This window comes from Mirounga angustirostris, unplaced genomic scaffold (genome assembly GCF_029215605.1).
Source record: "Mirounga angustirostris isolate CCGP_5_RB_7025 unplaced genomic scaffold, mMirAng1.0.hap1 SCAF_11, whole genome shotgun sequence".
NCBI lineage: Eukaryota > Metazoa > Chordata > Mammalia > Carnivora > Phocidae > Mirounga > Mirounga angustirostris.
This window is the reverse complement of record NW_026991719.1, coordinates 73,642,577-73,669,959: the sequence shown is the minus strand read 5'-3', so window position 1 is coordinate 73,669,959 and position 27,383 is coordinate 73,642,577. Positions and strand designations below refer to the sequence as shown.

The window sequence follows — 27,383 nt, the reverse complement described above, 5'->3', positions numbered from 1 at the left end:
ATTCCCAATGTAAAAGCTCCCAGATGACACATTTTACAGTAGGCCTTTACTAGTTAAACCTATACTTTGTAGTCATATAGACTTCTACTTTTCCAATTTAAGTAATCTTGCAGGGTAGATCAGTTCATCTAATTGTATTTTCATTGGTCCATTTCATAAAATTTGAATAGTTTGTCTCATTTTTCATTTTCTATTTTGCATTCTGTCCTTAAAGTCTTATGCTTCAAGGCTTTTATCATTTTAATATGATAAATTATTACTAGCATGTGCAGGAAGTTCATGATGCTCAATTGTACCAGAATCAAAACAAATGTCAGCTCTATTTTGCCACTACATGTTTCCATAGCACTTGGTAATGTTTTTAATTTAATTTTATTTATTTAATTTTTGGCAAATAAATCAGACTTATTCCCTTGATGGTTAGAAGACTATGTGGCACTACATAAGGGCATCTTTCCTTCAGTCATGATTCATCTCAGCTCAATCTAAATGGAAATGATCTATTCAAAGATAGGTTTAATGAATCTTCTTTCCAGAGTGTTGTTTGTAAATTCTTAAATCGACATGTTGCCAGAGTTTTCTGAACTTTGCAAATTAAAGAGAATTATTGCAAATGTTTGAGAAAGTACAACTTTCTGACCAAGGATTAAAATAGGACAATATTGTGTTGGCCAGCTAAGATGGCAGTGTAGTAGGAGGACCCTAGGCTTGCCTCATCCCTATAACACAGCTAGATAACTATCAAATAATTCCAAATACCCAAGAAATTGACTTGACTGATAAAACACACTGCACCAATAGAGGGAGAGAAGAGGCCACACCAAGGAAGGTAGAAAGTGCAGAGAAATGGTTTGGGGAGAAAAGGATCATGGGTGCTGCACAGGGGAAGGAGCTCTGGTTGTGGAGAAAGGGGAGAGAGAGAGAGTGGAGTGCACAAGGGTATGGACAAGGAGAACACTTCCCCAAAACCATTGTTTGGGAAAATGAGAGGGACTCATTTTCATCAGTTTTTGCAACGAGCAGAGCTCAAAGACCGGAATTTTAGGGGTTCATGGGTTCAGTAGGGATAGAGACCTGAGTGCACTGCCCTAGTCCTAGAGAGAAGGCAAGGAAACAACCCTGGGGTAGATGGGGGCAAGCTGAGGATCCCCTAAGATGCACCTGGAGAGACTGTTCCCTCTTCTTAGAGCAAATCTATGAAAGGTGACATTTCCTCTCTGGAGACAAAAGAGCCAGCAGGTGCCATTTCACTTCTCTGCCCCTTAGCATAGGTGTAGAGACACCTGCTGAGGGTGGGTAACCCTGACACTGGCTGTTCAGCCTGTTTTGCTCCAAATCCCATGCCCCTGCACTCTGGCGCAACTGCCCTTCTGGGTCAAAACTTCATCAGTCCCAGCATGGCAAGACCTTCCCCAGAATACCAGCACTGGTCCAAGCCACACCAGGTCCCTAAAGTTTGGAGTTTTAGAAGTCAGCAGGCTTGGCAGAGATAGAGCCCAAATTACACTGCACTGTTGCAGACAGGAAAGCAACCTGGAGACATAATTGTGAAAAGAGAAATCTGAAAATGCCTAGGGTGTATGAGGGGAAATTATTCACTCTTCTGGGAGTGCTTCCTTGAAAGCAGCAAGCACATACTCCCCTCTCCAGGGACAAAGGAGCTGGCTGGTACCATTCCCCTGCCCTGCCCCTCAGCATAAACCAACTTCAGTAAACAGCACAGCACTAACACTGTCTGCCTAATCTGCTTACATCAATTCCCACATCCCTGTTTTCTGCAGTTACTGCTTTTCTCAGGCAAGTGTGCCCAAGGACCAGTGCAGTATGCTCTTTCCCAAGAAGCCCAGCACAAACCCCCACACGCACCAAGTCTAATAACCATAGAGTTCTGCAAGGCTTCAGTCCTAGTGGAAGTAGCATCAGGTCTCATTTAACAAGCAGATCAGAGCACACCTCGTTAAAACTTACCACACTCTGGCCAAGGACCAAACACCATACACTGCAGGCAAGGAGAACCTCTGCAAACCACTGACCTGAAGGATAGAGCAGCCAAAACACAACAGCAGAGTGCATGCAGCACACACAAGAGACACTCCTCAAAGCACCAGGCCCTGGACCCTATATGATTTCTTCTTCATAAAGCCATTACTCACAGAGCAGTAAACATAACAGGCTTTTCTCACACAGAGAAGACCAAAACCTAGATAAAATGCCAAGACAGAGGAAATCATCCCAAAAGAAAGAACAAGAAAACATCATTGCCAGAAACCAAATCAAAACAGATATAAATAATATGCCTGGAGGAGAATTGAAAATTACAATCATAAGGATACTTGCTGGGCTTGAGAAAAGCATGGAAAACATCAGGGTGATGTTTATAAAACAATCAGACAAGACTGGGCATGTTCAGGGTGGTAAAAAAAAAAATCAGTCAGAAATGAACAATGAAATATTTGAGATTCAAAACCAACTAGATGTAATGAAACAAGGATGGAAGAAGCAGAGGAATGAATAGGTGATATAGAATATCGGATTATGGAAAATAATGAAGCTGAAGAAAAGAGAGAAAGAATGATGGACCACATGAGTAGCCTTAGGGAACTCAGTGATGTCATCAAACGAAATAACATTTGTATCATAGGAGTACCAGAAGAGCAGAAAAGGAGGCAGAAGATTTACTTGAGGAAATAATAGCTGAAAACTTGCTTAATCTGGAGAAGGAAACAGATATCCAAATCCAGGAGGCACAGAGAACTCCCATCAAAATCAACAAAAGCAGGCCAACACCAAAACATATTGTAGTTAAATTTGCAAAATACAGTGATAAAGAAAAAATCATAGCAGCAAGACAAAAGAAGTCCATAACTTACATGGGAAGATCCTTAAGGTTGACAGCAGATTTCTCCACAGAAGGTTGGCAAGCCAGAAGCAAGTGGCATTATTCATTGAATGTGCCAAATGAGAAAAATATGCAGCCAAGTATACTCTATCCAGCAAGGCTATCATTCAGAATAGAGAGAGAGATAGTTTCCCAGACAAACAAAAACTGAATGAGTTCATGACCACTAAACCAGCCTTGCAAGAAATATCAAGGAGGACAATTTGAGTGGAAAGGAAAGACCAAAAATGACAAAGACTAGAAAGGAAAAAAGAAAATCTCCAGAAACAATGACAAAACAAGTACTAAATGGCAATAAATACATATCTATCAATAATACTCTGAATGTAAATAGACTAAACACTCCAATCAAAAGACATGGGATGTCTGAAATTGTGATGCCTACAGCTTTGCTTTGCTTCTTCAAGATTGCCCTCATGGTCTTTTTTGGTTCTATACAAATTCTTGGATTGTTTGTTCTGGCTCTGTGAAAAATGCTGTTGGTATTTTGATAGGTATTGCATTAAATGTGTAGATACCTTTGGGTAGTATAGACAAATTAACAGTATGTGATCTTCCCATCCATGAGCATGGAATGTTTTTCCATTTTTGTGTCTCCTCTTCAATTGCTTTCATCAGTGTTTTATATTTTTCAGAGTACAGATCTTTTACCTCTTTGGTTAGGTTTATTCCTAGGTACCTTTTTGGTTTTGGTGCAATTGTAAATGGGAACAACTTACTGATTTCTTTTTCTGCTGCTTCATTATTGGTGTAGAGAAGTGCAACAGTTTTCTGTGGGTAGGTTTTGTATCGTATGGCTTTACTGAATTTGTGTATCAGTTATAGCAATTCTTTGGTGTAGTCTTTCAGATTTTCTACAAAGCATCATGTCATCTGCAAATAGTGAAAGTTTAACTTCTCACTTGCCAATTTAGATGCCTTTTTGTTGTTGTTGTTGTCATTGTTGTCTGATTGCTGAGGCTAAGACTTCCAGTACTATGTTAAATAACAGTTTTGAGAGGGGACATCCTTCCCTTCTTCCTAATTGTAGAAGAAAAGCTCTGTTTTTCCCCATTGAAAATGATATTAGCTGTGGGTATTCAGTATATGGCTTTTATGAAGTTGAGGTATGTTTCCTCTATCCCTACTTTGTTGAGTTTTCTTTTTTTTCTCTCATGAATGCATGTTGTAATTTATCAAATGCTTTTTTCTGCAGCTATTGACAGGATTATATGGTTCTTATTTTTTTTATTTTATTAATGTGCTGTATCACATTGACTTGCAAATATTAAATGACCCTTGCAAACCAGGAATAAATCCTACTTGATTGTGGTGAAATATTCTTTTAATATAATGTTGGATTCAATTTACTAATATTTTGTTGAGAATTTTTGCATCCATGTTCATCAGGGATATTGGCCTGTAGTTCTCTTTTTTAAGTGGGGTATCTGTCTGTTTTTGGAATCAGGGTAATTCTGGCCTCATAGAATGAGTTTGGAAGTTTTCTTTCCATTTCTATTTTTTTTGGAACAGTTTGAAAATAATAAGTATTAACTCTTCTTTAAATGTTTGGTAGAAGTCACCTGTGAAGTCATTTGGCCCTGGACTTTTGTTTGTTGGGAGATTTTGGAGGACTGAATCAATTTCTCTGCTGGTTATCTGTCCATTCGATTTTTCTGTTTCTTCCTGTTTCAGTTTTGGTAGTTTATATGTTTCTAGGAACTTATCCATTTCTTCCAGATAGGCCAATTTGCTGATATATAATTTTTCATAATATTCTCTTATAATTGTATTTTTGAGGTGTTGACTTTGATCTCTACTCTCTCATTCATGATTTTATTTATTTGGGTTCTTTCTCTTTTCTTTTTCATAAGTCTAGATAGGTGTTAATGAATTTTATTAATTCTTTAAATGAACCAGCTCCCAGTTTCATTGGTCTTTTCTATTATTTTGTTTGTTTGTTTCTATGTCATTTATTTCTGGTCTAATCTTTATTATTTCCTGTCTTCTACTGGCCTTAGGCTTCCTTTGCTGTTCTTTTTGTACCTCCTGTAGGCATAAGGTTTGGTTGTTTATTTGAGATTTTTCTTGCTTCTTGAGGTAGACCTGTATTGCTATATACTTCCCTCTTAGAAAAGCTTTCCCTGCATCCCAAAGGCTGTGGACCATTGTGTTTACATTTTCATTTCTTTCCATGTATTTTTTTAATATCTTATTTAATTTCCTGGTTGACCCATCCATCCTTTAGTAGGGTGTTCTTTAGCCTCCTTTAGCCTTTAGTGTATATATATATATATATATAATGGAATATTACTCAGCCATCAAAAGAATGAAATCTTGCCATTTACAAGGTCATGGATTAAGCCAAAGTGTATTATGCTAAGCAAAACAAGTCAGTCAGAGAAAAACAAATGCTATATGATTTCACTCATATATAGAATTTAAGAAACAAAACAAATGAACATATGGGAAGTGGGAAAAAAAAAGAGAGAGAGAATGAAGCAAACCATAAGAGACTCTTAACTATTGAGAACAAACTGAAGGTTGCTGGAGGGGAGGTGGGTGGGGTATGGGCTAAGTGGGTGATAGGTATTAAGTAGGACATTTGTTGAGTTGAGCACTGTGTATCATATGTAAGTGACGAATCGTGAAATTGTACTCCTGAAATCAATATTACACTGTATGTTAACTAACTAGAATTTAAATAAAATTTTGAAAAAGATAAATTAATAAATAAATAATAAATAAATAATAAAATTGATACAATAGAAAAATACTCTAGAAAATGTACTGTTCCTTGATCTATTTTGGACGTCTAAAAAATGAAAAATATAAAAATGAGGCTTCTAAAATCCAACAAACTACACAAGACTATATAAAGCTTTCTCATAAAAGTTATAGCCTCTCCTACATTATTAAATAAAACCTTACCTTAAATTCAAGATATCACTCAATCTTACTGAAAGGACACCCATCTTTGATCTTAAAGATGTCTAGTTTTATAATGCACCATTGATAATCAAGCTAATTGTTTTTAGTATTATTTACTTTCCAGAGGAGTTAGTGGTGAAATATGGGTTCCTGGAACAGGATGAGTGCTGTGAAGACATAGAAAAATAGGATGCAATTTCATTTAAACTAATGAAAACAAATCATCTCAATTTACTTGCCATGTTTGAACACTGTCTTATGTTTTAAAATACAAGGATTTCAGTAAAATATTACTCTTTACTTTTAAATATATGGGCTCACAAAATATAAAAATATTGGATCATTATGTTGTACAACTGAAACTAATATAATGTAGTAAAATACATTATATAGACATATTTCTCAGGATCAAAGATAATTCTCTTTCTGGTATGATTGGTTATTGGGGAAACTGTTAGAGAACATTCAAATGGTTAATACCTCTTAGCCTCATTTGAGAAAAGGCTACTTCATAATTTGTGAGAGATTTTAAGATTGAAAAGTCTCCATTTAAGAGCAATAATCTGATCTTTTTTTTTTACTTTGAAATCTAATTCAGCCTACAAAACATATTTTTTATCTCTTATTATCAATGTGTGGATATATGACTATTAAAAAATATAAAATCCATTTGAGTGATTTATACTATCTGATTTAGATTATAGAGGAAAATGTGATTAAATTTAGAGGTGGTAAATCAAAACAGCAAGTACTTCAACTAGCCTCCAGAATCTTCATTACACCTCTCAAAAGTTGTGAAGGGGAGCAGAATTTTCCACCCCAAAATATTTCTCTTTAGCATAAAGATTATTTTAGGCTGATTATTTTGTTTATTTATTTATTTATTTATTTATTTATTTATTTATTTACTTGTTTGTTTATTTATAAAGATTTTATTTATTTGAGAAAGAGAGAGCATGAGTGTGGGGGAGAGAAGCAGAGGGAGAGATAGAAGCAGGCTCCCCACTGAACATGCAGCCCAACATGAGGTTGTTTCCAGGACCCTGGGATCATGACCTGAGCAGAAGACAGATGCTTAACAGACTGAGCCACCCAGGCACCTCGAGCTGATTATTTTTAAGAAATTACAAACAAACAAACAAAAAGCTTTGAAAACTTCATAGAAGTTACCTTTTCCTAAGAGATATTTAAATTTATAAGGGAAATCTCTATTTGTAAGGGTCTCTCCCTCCTTATACAAGGAAAAGTAGAATGACTAAATTTGTAGAAACTCTTATCATTGGAGAACACCTGGACTTAAATCTGCATAACAACCATGTCATTGTTTACTCTGCTTTGCCAGATATCTTCTCTCCCCAGCACAACATAATCTTTTGACTAATGGAAGATGATATTTAAGGTGATTTCATAGGCCATTTCAGGAATTACTTAGTTTTCCTGGGTATCTTTATTTATAAAGGAGTTATATTTCTTATTAAACTTCCATTTATTTTTCTTCTTTCTTTTATTGCAGAGAGGTCACAGCCCAGAACCTAGAATGGTAGAGGGAAAATTATTTTTCCTACCTGATAGTAGCATGAAATTTGCATAATTTAAACTATTATTTATCAGTACATGGTATAGGCATTGTGGGAGTAGTGGTGGTGGTGATTAGATTGAATTAAATATTCAAATTACTAGTCTCCATTACAGACCTACTAAATCAGAATTTCAGTTGTCATATTCTAGAAATATGCATTTTTACTGCACCCTGCATTATTCTTGTATTCTTCATGTTTGTTGAGGGCCACTAATTTTAAGCACTTACTACTGATAAATCATTCAAAACTATATTATTAATTGAACATTTATTTTTAGCTAATTGAAGGAAAATAGAAGGATGAAAATGTTCAGCACCTAGATGCGACTATAAAATTTTTAAAATTTATATCATGACTGAATATTCACTAGCATAGGAGCCAAGGGTAGGCTATCCCAAATGTGCCACTTTGGCATATTGATTATTTTAACTAAAAGTTACTTGAGACAGCCCATGCAAGAAGAACACTACACTCAGACCCTCCTCTGTCATCTTGAAAGCAAGAAATAAATATCACATTCAAAAAGTACCCTTCCTGGACCAGGAGGTAAAGAGACATCCTTATCACCAGAGACAAGAAATGCAAGGCCAAGAATGCTGTATAAACAACTTTTGTCAGGAGGCAAAATGGCAGAAGAGTAGGGGACCTCATTTTATCTGGTCCCTTGAATTTAGCTAAATAACTATTAAATCATTCTGAACACCCATGAATTCATCCTGAGGTGTAAAAAGATAATACCTGGAACTGTACAAGTAGAAAAGTGAATACTTTTTGCAAGGTACGATGTGCAGAGAAGTAATTCTGAGGGGATAATTGGAAGATAAATGGATTGAGGGAGGAAGCCTCAGTAAGCTGGCTATTGGAAAGTGATATAGCCCCAGAGGGCAAAATCGGAGCCCTTAGAAATCTGCTCCAGTGGAGACACCCTGCCTAAAAGGTGCTCACATGGTGGAATGGGCAAAATTTTAGGTGGCACAGTGTGGTCTCAGTATCCCTGGAGTCATAGAAAGAGCAAGGGTGCCTGAACCAGTAGAGTTCCCAGACATTGGGACAGGGAAACTGGTTATGGTCAGTGAGCCCAGGAGGGGGTTCTCAGCTTAGTTTTCCAAAAAACCGTGAGCCACGGCCAACGGGGTGACCACTCTCTGTATGAGGACCCTGCAAAGGACAGGAATTTGGGGACCCTCTGCCTTCCCTGAGAGGGATAGAGCAGGTGCAGGCATGACCAGGGGATAGCTGTCAGTGCAGGGGCCATGTAAAGGACAGCAACAGGTGACCCTCCACCTTCCCCCAGGAAAGGCAGAGCAGGTGCATGCATGATCAGGAAACCACTCTTTACGCCAGGACCCTAAAAAATGCAAAAGTTGGGAGACCCTCCATCTTCCCCTGGGAGGATCAGTGTGGGCATGCACCACAGGAGTCTGCAGAGTTTGGCACACACAAAAGTGAAGACCGTTTATCCATGAGGATGTACTGAAGAGAGAGGACCACATGATCTTTCGGCTCTGGGGCTGGAGATTGGGGAAGAGCCATTTTTATTTTGATCCTTTAAAGAGGCACAGAAAGCCTTCAGGGAACAAAAGACACACAGAGGGAACAAAAACAGCTTACACTGAACCCGGCTCCATGGCAAGGGGTGGTGCAACTCCACCCAGGCAAAGACACCTGAGAATCAGCACAGCAGGCCCCTCCCCCAGAAGACCAACTGGAAGAACAGGTGAAGAGCAAGTTTACAGACCACACAAGACTGTAAAACTCCAGTGCTAGGGGAAAATAATATATAGAATTTGAGGTTTTTTCCTCATCATTGATTTATCTTTCGGTTTAAATTTTTCTGTTTCTTTTTTTTTTAATTTTTCCCTTTTCAACTAATTTCTTATTTTATCAACTCTTTATTTTTAAGTCTTTTTAACTTTCATTTTTTACATTTACATTTTATAGATATATTCTTCATTTTTGGCTTCTTTTCACCCTATTCATTTTTATTTTTGTATATATATATATATATATATATATATATATATATATATTTCTCTTACTTTACAATTTTGGGATTTAGTGTCCTCTAACACACAGACCAAAATACACTCAGGACCAAGTGGATCACCCTGTTTCATCCACCCTGTGAGATTATATTCTCTATCCCCCCTGTTTTTTCTTTCCTTTTTTTTTTCTTTTTCGTTCCTTTTCTGGTTTCTGACCTCTTCATATGTGTCTAGTGTGTATCTCATTTGGGTTGTGGTTGATATTCTTGATAGTACTCTTGTGTTTATTCATTTTTCTCTGGAAAAAGTGACTAGAAGGAGGAATTCACAAAAAAAGAAAGAACTACAGGAAATACTCTGCCACAGATCTAATGAATATGGATGTAAGTAAAATGTTCAAGTTGATATTCAGGATAGCAATTATAAAGTTACTAGCTAGGCTTCAAAAAAGCATAAAAAACCCCTAGAGAATCTCTTAGAGCAGAAATGAGATCTAATCATGCTGAAATTAAAAATGCTCTGAGCCACAGGCTAAATTGGATGCTCTAACACCTAGGGTTAATGAGGCAGAAGAGAGAGTAAGTGACATAGAAGACAAGTTGATGGAAAGGAAGGAACCTGAGAAAAAGAAAAAAAAACTAATGGACCATGAAGGGAGGCTTCAAGAAACCAGGGATGCCATAAAATGAAACAATACCAGATTTATTGGGAGGCCTGATGGAGAAGAAAGAGAGAGAGGGCCAAAAGGTATTTTTGAGCAAATCATAGCTGAGAACTTCCCTAATCTGGGGAAGGAAACAGGCATTCATGTCCAAGAGGTAGAGAGGACCCTTCCTAAAATCAATAAAAGTAGATCAATACCCTGATATATAATAGTGAAGCTTGCAAATTTCAGAGATAAAGAGAAAATCCTGAAGGCAGATCAGGATAAGATGTTCCTAACCTACAGGAGTAGGAACATTACACTGACATCAGACCTATCCACAGAGACCTTGCAGGTCAGAAGGGGCCAGCATGATATATTCAGGGTATTAAATGAGAAAAACATGCAGCCAAGAATACTTTATCCAGCAAGGCTGTCATTCAGAATGGAAGCAGAGATAAAGAGCTTCCAGGACAGACAGAAACTGAAAGAACATGTGACCACCAGGCAGCCCTGCAAGAAATAAAGGATTTCCTATAAATGAAAAGAGAACCCAAGAGCAATATAAATCAGAAAGAATCAGAATAAATCTACAGAAACAGGGACTTTACAGGCAATAAAATGGCATGAAATTAATATCTTTTAATAATTACCGTGAATGTAAATGGGCAAAGTGTTCCAATCAAAAGACACAAGATATCAGATTGGATAAAAAACCAAGAACCATATATATGTTGTCTACAAGAGACACATGTAGACTTAAAGACACCTCCAGACTGAAAGTGAGGGGGTGGATAACAGTTTATCATGCTGATGGACCTTAAAAGAAAGCTGAGGTAGCAAACCTCATATCAAAAAATTAGAATTCAAAGCAAAGACTGTAGTAAGAGATGAAGTGGGACACTATATCATACTGCAAGGGTCTACCTAACAAGAAGATATAACAATTATAAATATTTATGCTCCTAATTTGGGAATAGCCAATTATGTCAAACAATTAATAACCAAATTAAAGAAACACATTGATAATAATGCAATAATAGTAGGGGATTCAACACCTTACAGAAATGGACAGATTATCTAAGCAGAAGATCAAGAAGGAAACAAGGGCTTTGAATGACACACTGGACCAGATGGACTTCACAGATATATATAGAACATTCCATCTTTAAACAACAGAATATTCATTCTTCTCAAGTACACATGGAACACTCTCCAGAATAGATCACATACTGGGTCACAAATCAGGTCTCAAATGATACCAAAAGATTGGGATTATTCCCTGCATATGTTCAGACCACAATGCTTTGGAACTTGAACTCAATCACAAGCGGAAATTTGGAAGGAATTCAAAAACTTGGAGCTTAAAGAGCATCCTACTAAAAAATGAATGGGTCAACTAGGAAATTAAAGAAGAATTTTAATAAACAATCATGGAAACTAATGAAAATGAAAATGCAGCTCTTCAAAACCTTTGGGATGCAGCAAAGGCAGTCCTAAGAGGGAAGTACATTGTAATACAAACCTCTCTCAAAAAAATTAGAAAAAATCTCAAATACACAAGCTAACCCTACACCTAAAGGAGCTGGAGAAAGAACAGCAAATAAATCCTAAATACAGGAGAGAAGATAAATAATAAATAAGTGCACAAATCAATTAAATAGAAACCAAAAGAACATTGGAACAGATCAACTAAACTAGAAGCTGGTTCTTTGAAAGAAGTAATAAGATAAATAAACCCCTAGCCAGACATATCCAAATGAAAGAGAAAGAACCCAAATAAATAAAATCATGAATGAAAAAGGAGAGAACAAAAAGAACACCAAAGAAATAGAATTTTAAGAACATATTATGAACAACTATATGCCAACAAATTAGGCAATCTGGAAGAAATGGATGCATTCCTGGAAACTTATAAACTACCAAGATTGAAATGAAGAAATGGACAATCTGAACAGACCAATAACCAGTAAGAAATTGAAGCAGTAATCAAAACATCTCCCCCCCGCCAAAAAAAAAGAGTCTGGGACCAGATGGCTTCCCAAGGGACTTCTACCAAACATTTAAAGAAGAAATAATACCTATTCTACTGAAGCTGTTTCAAAAAATAGAAGGAAAACTTCCAAACTCATTCTATGAGGCCAGCATTACCTTGATCCCAAAACCAGACAAAGACCGATCAAAAAGGAGAATTACAGACCAATGTCCTTTATGAACATGGATGTCAAAATACTCACCAAAAAAAAAAAACCAAAAAAACAAAATACTCACCAAGATACTAGCCATTAGGATCCAACAGTACATTAAGACAATTATTCACCAAGACCAAGTGGGATTTATTTCTGGGCTGCAAAGGTGGTTTAACATTTGCAAATCAATCAACGTGATACATCACATTAATAAAAGAAAGGACAAAATCTTATGATCCTCCCAACTGATGCAGAAAAAGCATTTGACAAAATATAGCATCCTTTTTTGATTAAAAATCTTCACTGTGTAGGGATAATGGGGATCTACCTCAATATTACAAAAACCATCTATGGAAAGCCCACAGTGAATATCATTCTCAATGGTGAAAAACTCTCAGTCTTTCCCCTCAGGTCAAGAACACGACAGGGATACCCACTCTCACCACTGTTGTTCAGCATAGTACTAGAAGTCCTAGCTTCAGCAATCAGACAACAAAAATACATGGCATTCAAATTGGCAAAAAAGGACTCAAACTCTCACTCTGCAGATGACATGATACTTTATGTGGAAAACCCAAAAGACTCCTCCCCAAACTTATTATAACTCACACAGCAATTCAGCAACATGGCACAGAAATCAGTTTCATTTCTATACACTAACAATGAGACAAAAAAATGAGAAATTAAAGAATTGATCCCATTTACAATTGCACCAAAAACCATAAGGTACCTATGAACAAACCTTACCAAAGAGGTAAAGGAACTCTACTCTAAATACTACAGAACACTTATGAAAGAAATTGAGGAAGACACAAAAAAATGAAAAAATATCCCATGCTCATGGGTTGGAAGAATAAACATTGTTAAAATGTCTATGTTACCCAGAGGAATCTATATATTCAGTGAAATCCCTATCAAAATAACTTCAGCATTGTTCACAGAGCTGGAATAAATAATCCTAAAATTTGTATGGAACCAGAAAAGACCCTGAATAGCCAGAGGAATGCGGGAAAAGAAAACCAAAGCTGGTGGCATTGTAATACCAGACTTCAAGCTATATTACAAAGCTGTAATCATCAAGACAGTATGGTACTGGCATAAAATCAGACACATAGATCGAAGGAACAGAATAGAGAACCCAGAAATGGACCCTCAACTCTATGGTCAACTAATCTTCAACAAAGCAGGAAAGAATATCCAAAAGACAGTCTCTTCAACAAATGGTGTGGGGAAAATTGGACAGCTACACGTAGAAGAATGAAACTGGAACTTTTTCTTACACCATACAGAAAAGGAAACTCAAAATGGATGAAAGACCTAAATGTGAGAAAGGAATCCACGAAAATCCTTGAGGAGAACACAGGCAGCAACCTCTGTGACCTTGGCTGCAGCAACTTCTTGCTAGACATGTCTCCAAAAACAAAGGGAACAAAAATGAACTATTGGAACTTCATCAATAACAAAAGCTTCTGCACAAAAAAGGAAACAGTCAACAAAACTAAAAGGCAACCTATGGAATGGGAGAAGATATTTGCAAATGACATATCAGATAAAGGGTTAATATCCAAGATCTATAAAGAACTTCTCAAACTCAGCACCCAAAAAACAAGAATCTAGTCAAGAAATGGGCAGAAGACATGAACAGACATTTCTCTAAAAAAGACATAAAAATGACCAACAGACACATGAAAAAATGCTCCACATCACTTGGCATCAGGGAAATACAAATCAAAACCATAATGAGATATCACCTTACACCAGTCAGAATGGCTAAAATTAGCAAGTCCAGAAACAACAAATGTTGGTGAGGATGCAGAGAAAAGGCAACCCTCTTACACTGTTGGTGGGAATGCAAGCTTGTATAGCTACTCTGGAAAATGGTATGGAGGTTCCTCAAGAAGTTAAAAATAGAGCTACTCTATGACCCAGCAATTGCACTACTAGGTATTTACCCCAAACATAGAAATGTAGTGAACCAAAGTGGCATCTCTAACCCAATGTTCATAGTAGCAAAGTCCACAATAGCTAAACTGTGGAAAGAGTGAGATGTCCATGGGCAGATGAATGGATAAAGAATATGTGGCATGTATCTATATCTATATCTATATCTATATCTATATCTATCTATCGATATATATATATATACACACACAATGGAATACTACTCAGCCATCAGAAAGGATGAATACTTAACACTTACATTGACCTGAATGGAACTAGAGGGAATTATGCTGAGTGAAATAAGCCAAACAGAGAAAGACAATTATCATATAGCTTTACTCATATGTGGAATATAAGAAACAGCACAGAGGATCATAGGGTAAGGGAGGTAAAACTGAAGGGGAAGTCATCTCTGAGGGAGAAAACCCTTGAGAGAGTCTTAACTATAGGAAACAAACTGAGGGTTGCTGGAGGGGAGGTGGGTGGGGGAATGGAATAATTGGGTGATGGCCATTAAGTAGGTCATGTGATATAATGAACAATAGGTGCTATACTCAACTGATTAATTATTGAACACTACATCTGAAACTGATGGTGTAATATATATTGGCTAATTGAATTTAAATTAAGAAAAAAGAAATAAAATGCTTCTATCTTCAATAAAGATGTTAGTTAAACAAAAAACAAAAAACTTTTGTTACTTTTTACTAATTTGCTACCCCAGCCCAAAATCTCTTTAGAATTCATTACTAATTGAAGCTCCCAAACTTAAGCTCTTTTGGCCTGTCAATTTCTAATGGATTTATTGTCTCTTTGTCTAAAAAGTATAAAAACTGCCTGACTTGGCCATTTCTTTAGGTTTCAAGTTCATTATCGGGCTTTCGTAAGCACATAAACAACTTTATGGGGTTTTCTTTTCTTACATAAATTTAATTCTTAGTCCATCTGGAAGACCTTGAAAGGTAGAAGAAGAATTTTTCCTTCCCTACACCAGATTGACCAATATAATATTTGAATACTTAGAAATCATTTCTACCACATTGAGAATGCATAATATAAGCCAAGAAACTTAATATGAGCAATACAAGCTAGAAGAATCAGATATATCTTCATATAGTTGTATCTAATTTCTCCAAATAATCCACTGTCTTAAGATTGATACAAATCTCTCATTATGTATCTCATTTCCAATGCAGCAATGACCACTGAAAGCTATGGCAGATGGAATTTATTTCTTGTAAATAAATGCAAGTGGTAACTGCTTCACCAAAACCTAAAAATGAACATTTTTTTCAAGCACATGCACTCACATCCTTATGATTTAAAACCTAGAATAGAAAGAATCCAAAGAATCAAAACACCTCTTTATTAATATTTGAGAATGAAATGACAATATATCAATCAAAGTTACATTAGAAATACCAGAAGAGTTAGATATTTATCTCTGAAATTAGTCAAATAGTATGCCTGGAAATGTGAAGTAAATATTTAAAGGTAAATACATATTTACCTTTATGCATTATGCAGTCATACATACTAACAATGAAAGCATCCATATACAAATGAATGCAACTAAATATTTATTAAATAAACTTTAGCTCTAAGCAAACACTCTACATGAAAAGTTTTTATGTCATTTGTGTTTTTTAGGCTATTTTGCAACATAATGGAAACTAGTGAAAATCCATTATCAAAGAACACTTTGATCAATACTATGGAAATATGGTTCATTTCAAAAGATTATCATATTTAGAATTTAAGTTGCCTTAAATTGCTTTCATAAATACCCATAACATTTCTAGACTACCAAAACTCCAGAATCAAAATCAAGAAACATTTTAGGTCTATCATCTATCTAAACATTTATAAGACACTGGGTAGAAATAAATGATCTCATAGTGAAGCTTCAGGCTACCCAGCAAAGGTACATTTAAAGAAACTTTTCTGCACAATGTCCCTAGTAGATGTTTTCTGTTACTCATTTTAAGTGTGATTTTCACACAGTTCGGAAAACACAAGTTTGGCTTACTCCATTAATAGATGGAATATTATTGATCCAATTCTTGCAGGTTAGAGAGGACTTTATTTTCAAACTTATATTCGCTATCATTTGGTTGCTTCTAGTCCAACAATGGGTTGGAAAAAATGTCTATTCATGAAAAGCCTGTTCAAGATGAATACACTTCTATTTCCTACAAATGCCTTGATTTTCACTTATTTTCAGACAACTTTCAGGAATTAAAGCTTGAAGCACATTACTTTTAGATTCCTGATTATAGATGCAAGTATGATTTAAACATAAGAAGCTACTTACAAGCGAACCCAATAGAAAAGCAATCTCTCATGTTGGATCAATAAGCACTCCAAGTCTAAAATTATGAGCACTAAAATTTGGTGCTTATCTGGAATTGAAAGTAGTTATTTTTATGTTTTGGACTCTGCAAAAAATTTATTTTACATAGAATCAAGGTGGTTACATGCATCCAATGTTGTGAAAATGATTTATTGTCTTCAAACTGAATAATAGGGGGTTACAGCATGCTAGGAATAGATAGTGAATTCTTTTTTTCTTTCTTAACTGAAATTGACTGACCTTAACCCCTAACCCTGAGAGACAGAGCAAAACAGCCTGAAAGCAAATGCTATGTAGAATCTGAAATGCTTACTGAAGCTTGACAATGCAATTGATTCTCAAAAGCACAAAGGTAAGGGGCGCCTGGGTGGCTCAGTCAGTTAAGCGTCTGCCTTTGGCTCAGGTCATGATCCCAGGGTCCTGGGATCAAGCCACGCATCAGGCTCCCTGCTCAGCAAGGAGCCTGCTTCTCCCTCTCCCTCTGCCTGCCTGTCTGCCTACTTGTGATCTCTCTCTCTCTCTGTCAAATAAATAAATAAAATCTTATAAAAAAATTTAAAAAAAAGGCACAAAGTTAAAATGGATTTCAAGTCCTATTTTCAGTACTGGTGATAACTTGCAGATTGTTTATGAAAGCAAAAAACTGTAAGGTTTTTTTTCACTAAATATATTAATAAATATATCTTGACTAATTGAACTTTACAGTCTATGAATGTCAAAGATAATTTATAAATGCTAAATTGATATCAAAATATTGAATGAAATAGAAAGTATTTAAACCAATTGGGCAAACTGTTAAGTGAAACTAAACAAGTGATCTGTGCTTGCTGGCTACAACGTCTATTCAGAACATGAAACCTGCTCCATGCCCACCTTCCCTCAAGAAAGGTCTCAGAGTGAGCTCTTTCAATATCTTGGCTCATTTTTTCATCTAAAATCTTAGGATTTAAATCTCTTACAATTCATGTCCTTCATATATATTAACCCATTTAGTCCTCACAAAATGCATTTCATCAGGTGCTAGTATCTTCATCCTCATTTTGCAAATATGAAATTCAACCACAGAAGTATTAACTTAAGCTTTAGCACTAATTAATAGTGAAACTGGGCATTAAACTTTAGCAGTTTCAAACAAGAGCAAGGGCACTGAACTAATACTTTATGCTGCCTCCCATGTACATGTTGTATAGATCTTCTACCCTCACTGTTTCTTTTATACCCTGGGACTTAATATGATAGCATTTCTTATTGGCTAAGCCCCACTGAATTCCTAGACATAAACCCAAATTGTTAATTTTCACTTGGTCTAACCCAGTCATTCTCAAATTTAACATGCACCAGAATAACCCCGAGGCCTACTAAAATATGCACTGTTGAGGCATATCCCTGGGGTTTTTTATTTTGTTGGTCTGGGGTGGAGCCTGAGAATATGCATTTAGAATCAGTTCCCAAATTGTGCTGCTGCTACTGTTGTTCCTGCTCCTGTTGTTGGTCCAGGAACTATAGCTTGAGAATCATTGGTCTACTAACCCAATTCATTGCCTATTAATAGACACAATATTTTATGAAAGTACAAAAGGATAAATTATAACATTTAGTTCTAGAACTTGTCAAAACATATTTGTGAATTAAAGCAAAAATTTTTGTTACTGATTTATTTTTCTTCACTGGCAGGCAATGCATATCAGAAATGAGTGGTGATAATCATACTTCAAGAAACACACAGAAACCCAAATTAAAATACCTGTGATCCCACATCTTAATGCTCTTCATATAACATTTGGAAACTTTACATCTCAGAGGAGTGTGCACACACACACACACACACAGGCACCCCCCCCCCCAAAGGTTTAGGAAAATAAGACAAAATTACAACCTGAATGTTCTTGTTAAGAGCGAAGCTGCCCTGGGTTACCAAAAAATAAATAAATGCCTTTGCATTTTATTATATCTATATATGATATATAATATATAATGTTACATATATACACACACACACACGCTTGGGAAATCATCACTACTATCAAGGTAGTGAACATATGTACACCCTCATCATTTTCCAAAAGCCTCTTTGTAATCCCTCCTTCTTACTCCTTCTCATTCATCTCCCTCAGGAGGGTACTGATTGGCTTTCTGTTACACAAGGTTAGTTTCGATTTTCTATAGTTTTACATACATTGATTCATACTGTATGCACAAATTTTGTTTGGCTTATTTTACTCAGGATAATTATTTTGAAATTCATGCACTTTGTTGCATGTATCAATGGAATATTACATTTGTTGAGGAGTAGAAGTCTATTGTATTGACTTACCACAATTTGTTTATCTATTTTCCCATTGATGGGCATTTGGGATGCTTCTAGACTTTGGCTATAATAAATAAAGTTGTAATGAACAACTGCACAAGTCTTTTTATGGACATATAGTTTAATTTCTCTTGGGCAAATGACTAAGAGTAGAATAACTGGGTCATATAATAAAATTTTGTTTATTTTTAAAGAAATTGTCAAACCATTTCCAATATTTTTCTTCAATTTTACATTCCCATCAGCAATACATGAAAGTTCCAGTTGCTTCATATCCTCACTAAAGCCTGGTATGGAGAGTTTTTAATTTCAAATGTTCTAAATGTTGTTTCATTTTGCATTTCCTTAATGATTAGGGATGTGTATATTTTAATGTGTTTGTGTGCCACCCACACATCTTCTTTGTTGAAGTGTCTATTTACATTGTTTTGACTATTTTTTAGTTGTTTGTTTTCTTATTATTCAGTATATATCCTTTATCAAATATGAGATTTGCAAACAAATTATCTTTCTGTGGCTTGCCTTTTCATTCTCTCAAGATTGTCTTAAAAAGCTGAAATTCTTAATTTTGATATAATTAATTTTTTGGTGTTGCATATAAGGAATTATTGTATACTCCAAGGTCAGAAAGATCTCGCATGTTTTCTTCTAGATTTATAGTTCTAGGTTTTCATTTATGTTAATGATCTATTTTGAGTTAATTTCTGTATGTTGATATATGGTATAAAATATGAATTGAAGTCCATTCTTTCACACATGGATATTCAAATATAGTTGATCCTTGAATAACCTGGGGGTTAAGGGCACTGACTCCCTGCACAGTCAAAAATCTGCATATAACTTTTGATTGCCCCAAAACTTAACTACCAATAGCCTGATGTTAACTGGAAGCCTTACCAATAATATAAATGATCAATCAACACAGGTTTTATATGTTATGTATTTTATACTTTATTCTCACACTAAAGTAAGCTAGAGATTCAGAATCATCAAAGTTATGTCTCAAAAATTTTATGTTATGTTTCTGAAGAAAAAAATGTTTGCAGGCCTGATCTTATTTACATCTTAATTGCAATATCTTGGTTTTTCAAAATAAGTCTTTTTGTTGGAGAAATGCTCCTCAAAGAGGATTAAAATATATTTTGATGATATATCCCAGTTGAATAGAAATCTCACCATGCATACAATTCCAGGTGTATGCTATTTGGGTAGCTTGAGATGTCGTCAATAATTAAATTCTGAAAAAAAACCACAATTATGAGTTGCCAGGACCCAAAGTAAAATGATGAAATCAATTATTTTCAGAATGAAAATTATTAATTCTCACACACTGGATGTTATTTTCTCAAGTAGCAAAAGGACATGGAAGCTTTACAGGTAGTCTAAAGGAAGCCTTTTATGAGTTCTTTCTAATAAACACTTTTAAAGCTTCAGAATAGAGTTCAATATGCAGTCACCTAGATTGCCCAAGTGCAGATGACAAATGAGAAATTTTGAGGGCAGTTGAGCATTGCAAAACCCCACAATGGATTGACATAAGGTTATTTATTACATTCGCTTTTGAAACGATATAATTCAAACATTCAAAATGTTCAGGGGCTTCCAAGTTCACTCTTTGACCCTCTCTAATGTAAGATTTTCAGGTCTAATGCTAATCGCTCTATTTCTAGAATACAATGATTTCCTTCTGGTATGGCTTTGAATGCTTGTAATTATGGGATGAAGATATATAGGATATAAATGCTCTAGTTTTTCAGACCATTAAAACAGATACCTAAGAAGACTGACGAAAGACTTCATATTGGAATGTTTTACAATTCTTCACTGTATTACATTTGCATATCATGAGACGAAGTCTTGGTATTTCTAATAATTTCCACAAAGTTTTTTTTTTTATATTTTTCAAGGAGATTCTGACTTTTTATATATGGATATAGGTAATAATAACTTCATTAAGTATGCTAACGATAAATAAGAGTTTACATGTTTTGAGTTAGTCTTCCTGGGGGGAAATGGGAAAAGAAAATTAAAATTCCTGAGTAGCATTCAGTCAATGCTCCTATCATTTTATTTTTCTATTATATAGATAAACATTTATCAAAAATAATTGAATATAACATGGCATAAGGTAAACATAATTAAAGCTACAAAATGCTTACATTACTCATTCTGACAGATTGTTATTTTTCAAAGATGGATACAAAAATATCTTTTATCCTAAATGTTCTTCTAGAAACTTGCCACTCCACCATCAAACAGTGGAGTCTGTGTTCTCTCTTCCTAAATCTGGGTGGGAGCAGGGGCTTTGTAACTGCCTCCAATAACAGTACAGCAGAAATGATGCCATAGAATTCCAATGTTAGGTTAGAAAAGTGTTGTGCACTTTTACCTGCTTCATTCTTGGATTCTTCAGCACCACTTCAGCAATCTGATTTCCCTGAGGCTGCTATACTGCAAGGAAACCCAAATTACTCCACATGAAGAAATCTGAAATCTACATGAAGAGCCATCCTGCCAGTCTCCAGCTCTTTCAGCCACCTATTGTTCCATCACCTAAACACCTAGCTAAATTTTGACTGCAAACACATGAGGAACCCACACCCAGAAATGCCCAGTCCAGCCCTTCCTGAATTCCCAACCCATGGATACTGTGCAGTGTAAAAAATATAACTGATATTGTTCAAGCCACTAAGGTTTGGAATGATTTGTTACATAGAAATAGATAATCAGAATACTCATTCCTTTGATTTATTTTAAAACAGTGATATATGAAAGGGATAGGATTTTTTGCTGTCGTTAGTTATTAACACTGTGGTATTTCTCTGAGCAGCAGTTGACTATAGAAAGAAACAATGGGCAGCAGGTTACTTTTGAAAGGAAAACAGAACTTAGAAAAATTCTGGATGAAACATATATAATGTATTTGGTCAACCAGGGTGCAATATGAGAACAGGTGCAAGATGACGAGATGTACTAAAGGCAAAGATAAGCTTTATCTTCTGAATCAATGCATTATTAAAGTATGAGTCAGAGTTATGCCAACTGTGGCTTTTGCAAAAGCTGTAAGGACACCCAGGGCACAGTTAAAATCTGCCTTCTCTATAGCACAGGGAAGAAATTGGAACAATATAAGAAAAATTGTATTTTTTTCTCTCATTTAACTAAAAACATTTAAAATCAATTTTGCTACTTAAATTGGAATGATATATTTCCTAAACTTTGTTTTTAAAGTATTGTTTTCCTTGATGTTAGAATTATTTCATGTAGAGACTATCTTAATATAATTTTGATTGCACTCAGTTACTGCTTTTTGAAATTTAAAATTTATATATACTTTTGTGAGAAAATATATATGTATATGCTTTTATAAGCAAAATGTATATAATTTTGTTGGCTACCATCATTCCCTTTTTGTTTTCATTTATTTGCTTTGAGATCAGATAATATTTGGTGTGAACAAGGGTGAGAGTCATTACTTCTTAGTTATAAAATGTTGCTAAGTTTGGAAATGTACAAGACTATCCCTAAAGACTTTGGTTGCTCAGTTTCTATCCTTTTCAACTAAATATCCTTTTGTCTCAAAGAATTGCAGTATGTCAGTAATGGTATTCAAGGTGATGATGATAAATAATATTATTTTCTGCATTGTTACCCTTTCTATAATATGAGCTTAAGTCAACAATAAATTGTATATAAACATTACTCAGGATAGTCTATCTTCCTGTTATCTGAAGGCATAAAAAGGAAAATAGAAGAATGTCACTGAGTTATTTCAATAACTCTACATAGTGCCATTAAGCTATAAAGTCATAAAAGAAAGTAAATTTATCTGACCTATGAAGTCAGATCATTTTATTGACACTACAGAAAGGATTGCCAAGTTGATTTATAAGTACAGTGGGCACCACCAAATTAACTTACTGCCTTCCAGCAACAGGTTGTCAGGTTTACACGGAAGATCATGTGCACTAGGATGGCCTCATGTGTGACATAAGTGCTCTAGCCAACATGGCAGAGCAGGTAGCAGTGACTTTAGCACAGCTTATCAAATCCCTTAACTGCACTAGAAATGTCACATTCATATTCATAAAGAAAGATATATATATTTTTTATGTTTCTATCTTTTATAAGTCAGGATAGTCCCTTCCTAAGCTAGTCCCATTCTGAACCACTAGCCTAAAGCAGAAACACACAATCACTGTTATCAAAATAATTTTAATAAAGAAATAGAGAATTTTTTGAGATAGGATTAGATCATAACCTAAAACTACTGAGATATTGATTGAATTTTATTTTTAACATAATTTCCCCTGAATTAGCAATAATTATGCTATTAAAACCTGAGAAAATGAAAAATGTATAAAATTACCCCATTCAGTTTCTGTTATTGACATGAAGAGAAATCCAGATATCTAAAAGAACTGGATTTGACACTTTTAGAAGTGAGGTGAATCTGATGAGGGGTTGTTAGGGTGTGGTAACAAACCTTCCTTCTCCAGACTTTCACATCTGTATTCCTCGTAAAATATCAGTATCTAAAAGTTGAGGTAAATGAGTTATACTCCAAGATAAGCACAGAACATTTTCCTATATAGGGAGTCACCAGGTTACCAGTGAAGAGACCTGTACGAAAACAAGTGTTCAAGAATGGATCTCTGAATTTATTGCTTCCTTATTCATCTTGTGGTGGGACGTAAATGACAAATCCTACAGTTACCCCTCTCTCTCGTCTTGGAAGAGGTTGAATACCACCCTATCTAAGTAGTATAGCAGGTTAAAAATCACAGTCTGATAGTTTTTCTAATCAGTTTTTATAATGTATATACTTTTAATTGAACCTATATAAGAAAGGCCTTATTTTCCTTTTAAAAGTCTTAATATTTTCTGTTCACATAAGCATAATGATACAATAAATAAAAATAAATACATTATATGTTAAAAAAAAAAGAAGATAGTAGGAAGGGAAAAATAAAGAGGGGGGAATCAGAGGGGGAGATGAACCATGAGAGACTATGGACTCTGAGAAACAAACTGAGGGTTCTAGAGGACAGGGGGGTTGGGGGATGTGTTAGCCTGGTGATAGGTATTAAAGAGGGCATGTGTTGAATGGAGCACTCGGTATTGTATGCAAACAATGAATCATGGAACACTACATCAAAAACTAATGATATAATGTTTGGTGATTAACATAACATAAAATAAAATAAAATAAACAAATGTATATTATAAATATATAATCATATATCATAAAATACAAATAAAATATATAAATACATAAAAAAGAAATAAATAGCCTTTTATCCCCATGAAACATTTATGGAGTATTTGCATTTTACAAAGTACTTGCTTGTTAATTGCTTAGTTTCTTTTTTTTTTTAATTTTTTTTTTTTAAGATTTTATTTATTTATTTGAGAGAGAGAGAATGAGAGACAGAGAGCAGGAGAGGGAGGAGGGTCAGAGGGAGAAGCAGACTCCCTGCTGAGCAGGGAGCCCAATGTGGGACTCGATCCCGGGACTCCAGGATCATGACCTGAGCCGAAGGCAGTCGCTTAATCAACTGAGCCACCCAGGCGCCCAATTGCTTAGTTTCTTGTTTAAGCAAGCAAACAACCTAGAAAGGATAATGTCATTACTCAGCAACTAAATGAAGTAGCTGTAAACATATCATCAATTTCAAGTTAATAGTCTTTCCAAGTTGTTCCAATGAGAGGGCGATATGGAAACAAGAGAGGAAACAAGCTACTTGACTGATCTAAAGGACATAACACCACTAAAAGAGAACTGAAACTTATTAAAATAAAATAGTATTGATAAGCATGTTCTTCAACACTTCAGCTTTACTAAAGTTCTGATTTCAAGCTATTTTTCTTTGTGTCATTTATTTATCCTCAAAATGACACTACTTGCAATGGGTCTTATTAGTATTTTTAAGAGTGCTGTTTTTAATAGCATTGTGGTATCAACTGAATTAGTATTGTTACCTTGGAAACTACTCTTGTAACTAATTTTGTCGAGAGTTATTTTGAGAGTTACCTGTTTATATGATGTGTCACATATGTTTGTATTAGGATAAGTAGAAACTTGATCAAATTAAAGCAATAAGACTTTGCTCATGTCCCCATGATCAAGCCCACTTTTTTCATATATTCTTGCATTGTACTTAACTCCTTTCAGCTTCAGTTTTGCAATTGTAAAATAATGATAAAAATAACTGTACTTTCTGGTTATTGTTAACTATATGAAATAATAAATGGAAAGTATCTAGTAAATACTGAGTAAATGTTAATTTTTGTTTTTGTTGTTAGTGTTTTTCCTTATACCTAATTGATTCAGCCACCTGTCCATTTGGAGGATATTGTATATAAGTCTGGAAAATGTTGGTAATAATTACCTAGGGTCAAGTTAGTTATATTTAAGGTCATACTGAATATTTAGCACTCTTTATTTCTGGTAGTAAATACTTGTATATGCACATGTGTTAAGTATGTAAGATCAAATTCCTGTAGTATATAACTGACTAAATTTGCCATCAGAGATTATCTATTGAAAGTTATACAAACATTAATTATAATTTAAAAGGTTATATATCAACAAAGCATATATGTTTCTGCTACAAAAGCTTAAAAATGTAAAATACTTTGTGCTATGGGTTCAATTATTTAAAGCTACATGTGAATATAGTTTTTCTTTCTAGAGAGAGAAAGAGAGCATGGGGGAGGGCAGAGGAAGAGAGAATCTTAAGCAGGCTCCACAACCAGTGTGGAGCCCAACCTGGGGCTCAATCCCATGACCCTGAGATCATGATCTGAGCTAAAATCAAGAGTCAGATGCTTAACCAACTGAGCCACCCAGGCAAGTTTAAACTGGAATATAGAAAAACATAATGCAGGGAGAGAGGCAAGATGGAGGAGGAGTAGAGGACCCCATTTCAACCAGTCCCCTGAATTTAGCTGGATATCTACCAAAGCATTCTGAACACCCAGGAAATAAGCCTGAGATGTAAGAAGATATATCCGGATCTCTACAAGTGGAAAAACACCGTCTGTCATGAGGTAGGAAGGGTGGAGTTGTGAATCTGTGGAGATATATGGGAAGATAAACAGAAGGGGGAGGGAGCATCCATATGCTGCCTCCTGGAAAGTGATATAACACCAGAGTGCAAGGGTGTCCTGCCCTGGGGACCAGGCAAAAACTCACAGAGCAGTAGTAGCCAGGAAAGGGCTTTAGAGCAGCACTCAGACAGGATCCAGGAGCTGCGGTCACTCACGGTTTTAGAAGCACAAAGGGCAGGGACACCCCCAGGTCTGTGGGATGGCCTCTGAGAGAGTCACTGTGGGTGTGCACCACTGGAGGTGGTGGTTTTCAGCAGTGCATACAGAAACAGACACTATGTGTCCTGGAGGGTTTAGTGAAGAGAACAAACTGTGATTTCTCTGCTCTGGGACAGAGGTTTGGCTGTGGCCAATTTTGCTCTGACCATCTGAAGAGGCTCAGGAAGCAGCCAGAGAACAAAAACTCAAAAAAAGTTTCCACAGAGCCCAGACCCCCAACAGGGGGCAGGGCAACTCTGCCCAACCAGGGATACCTGAGAAACAGCACAGTAAACCACAGCCCCAGGAGAAAGGCTGGAAGAACAAGAGGACAACAACCCAATGGTCCCCATAAAACTGTAAAATCCCAACACCAGGGGAAAATAGTATATTGAGCTCTGGTCGGTCGTTTCCTTACAACTTGTTTATTTTCCAATACAACTCTTTTTCTTTTTATTCTTTCTCTTATGTGTCTTCTCTGTTTTTTCTTTTTACTGTTTTCTCATTTCAGCTAGATGTTTAATATATCAACTTATATTTCATAGTAACATCATAACTTGTACAGTTTCACACCCATATTTTTTTACAGATATATGCTTCAATGTAGTCCTTTATTCCCTATTCAATATTACCTTTATATGAAGATATATATACAAATTATATATACAAATTTTACTTTTCCTGTAATTTTGGGAAGTAGTGTCCTCTAACAAACAGAACAAAATGCACCCAGGAAAAACTGAAATACCCTACTTGTCCACACAAAGAGATTATAGCCCCCCTTCCCCTCACCACCTTTTTTGAAAATTTTTAATTTTTAACTTTTCTTTTTAATTTTAAACCTTTTATTATTGTGTTTCATTTTGGCTTTGGTTTTTTGGCAGTGGCTTCCAACTGCTCTGGATTTTCCTAGGGTGCATCTTGCCTGGGTCATGGTTGATATTTTGGACTCTGTACATTCCCTCAACCATATCTCAACAGAATGACTAGGAGGAGGAACTCCCAAAAAAGAAAAGAACCACACACAATGGCCTCTGCCTCAGACCTAATGGATATGGATATAAGCAAGATATCAGAGATAGACTTCAGGGTAACAATTATGAAGTCAATAGCTAGGCTTGAGAAAACCATTAGTGACAATATAGAATCTGTAAGGGCAGAAATGAGAGCTAATCAAGTCAAACTTAAAAATGCTATGAATGAGATGCAGTCTAAACTGGGTACTCTAAGGGCCAAGGTAAATGAGACAGAAGAATGAATTAGT

The 27,383-nt window shown here is 35.5% G+C and overlaps 1 protein-coding gene across 5 annotated transcripts in view; it reads right to left on the bottom strand.

Annotated features, from left to right (window-relative positions):
- The window catches only part of PCDH11X (protocadherin 11 X-linked), a 583,424-nt gene that overhangs the window by 175,332 nt on the left and 380,709 nt on the right, over positions 1–27,383 (bottom strand). The window contains exon 5 of one of the 5 annotated variants that reach the window (XM_064574320.1): positions 21,198–21,259. The exons of the other annotated variants lie outside the window; for them this stretch is intronic. Coding sequence (XP_064430390.1) covers positions 21,218–21,259 — 42 coding nt within the window. The 3' untranslated portion in view covers positions 21,198–21,217. Of the gene's footprint in view, positions 1–21,197; positions 21,260–27,383 lie in introns of those variants that run through there. 5 annotated transcript variants of the gene reach the window in all.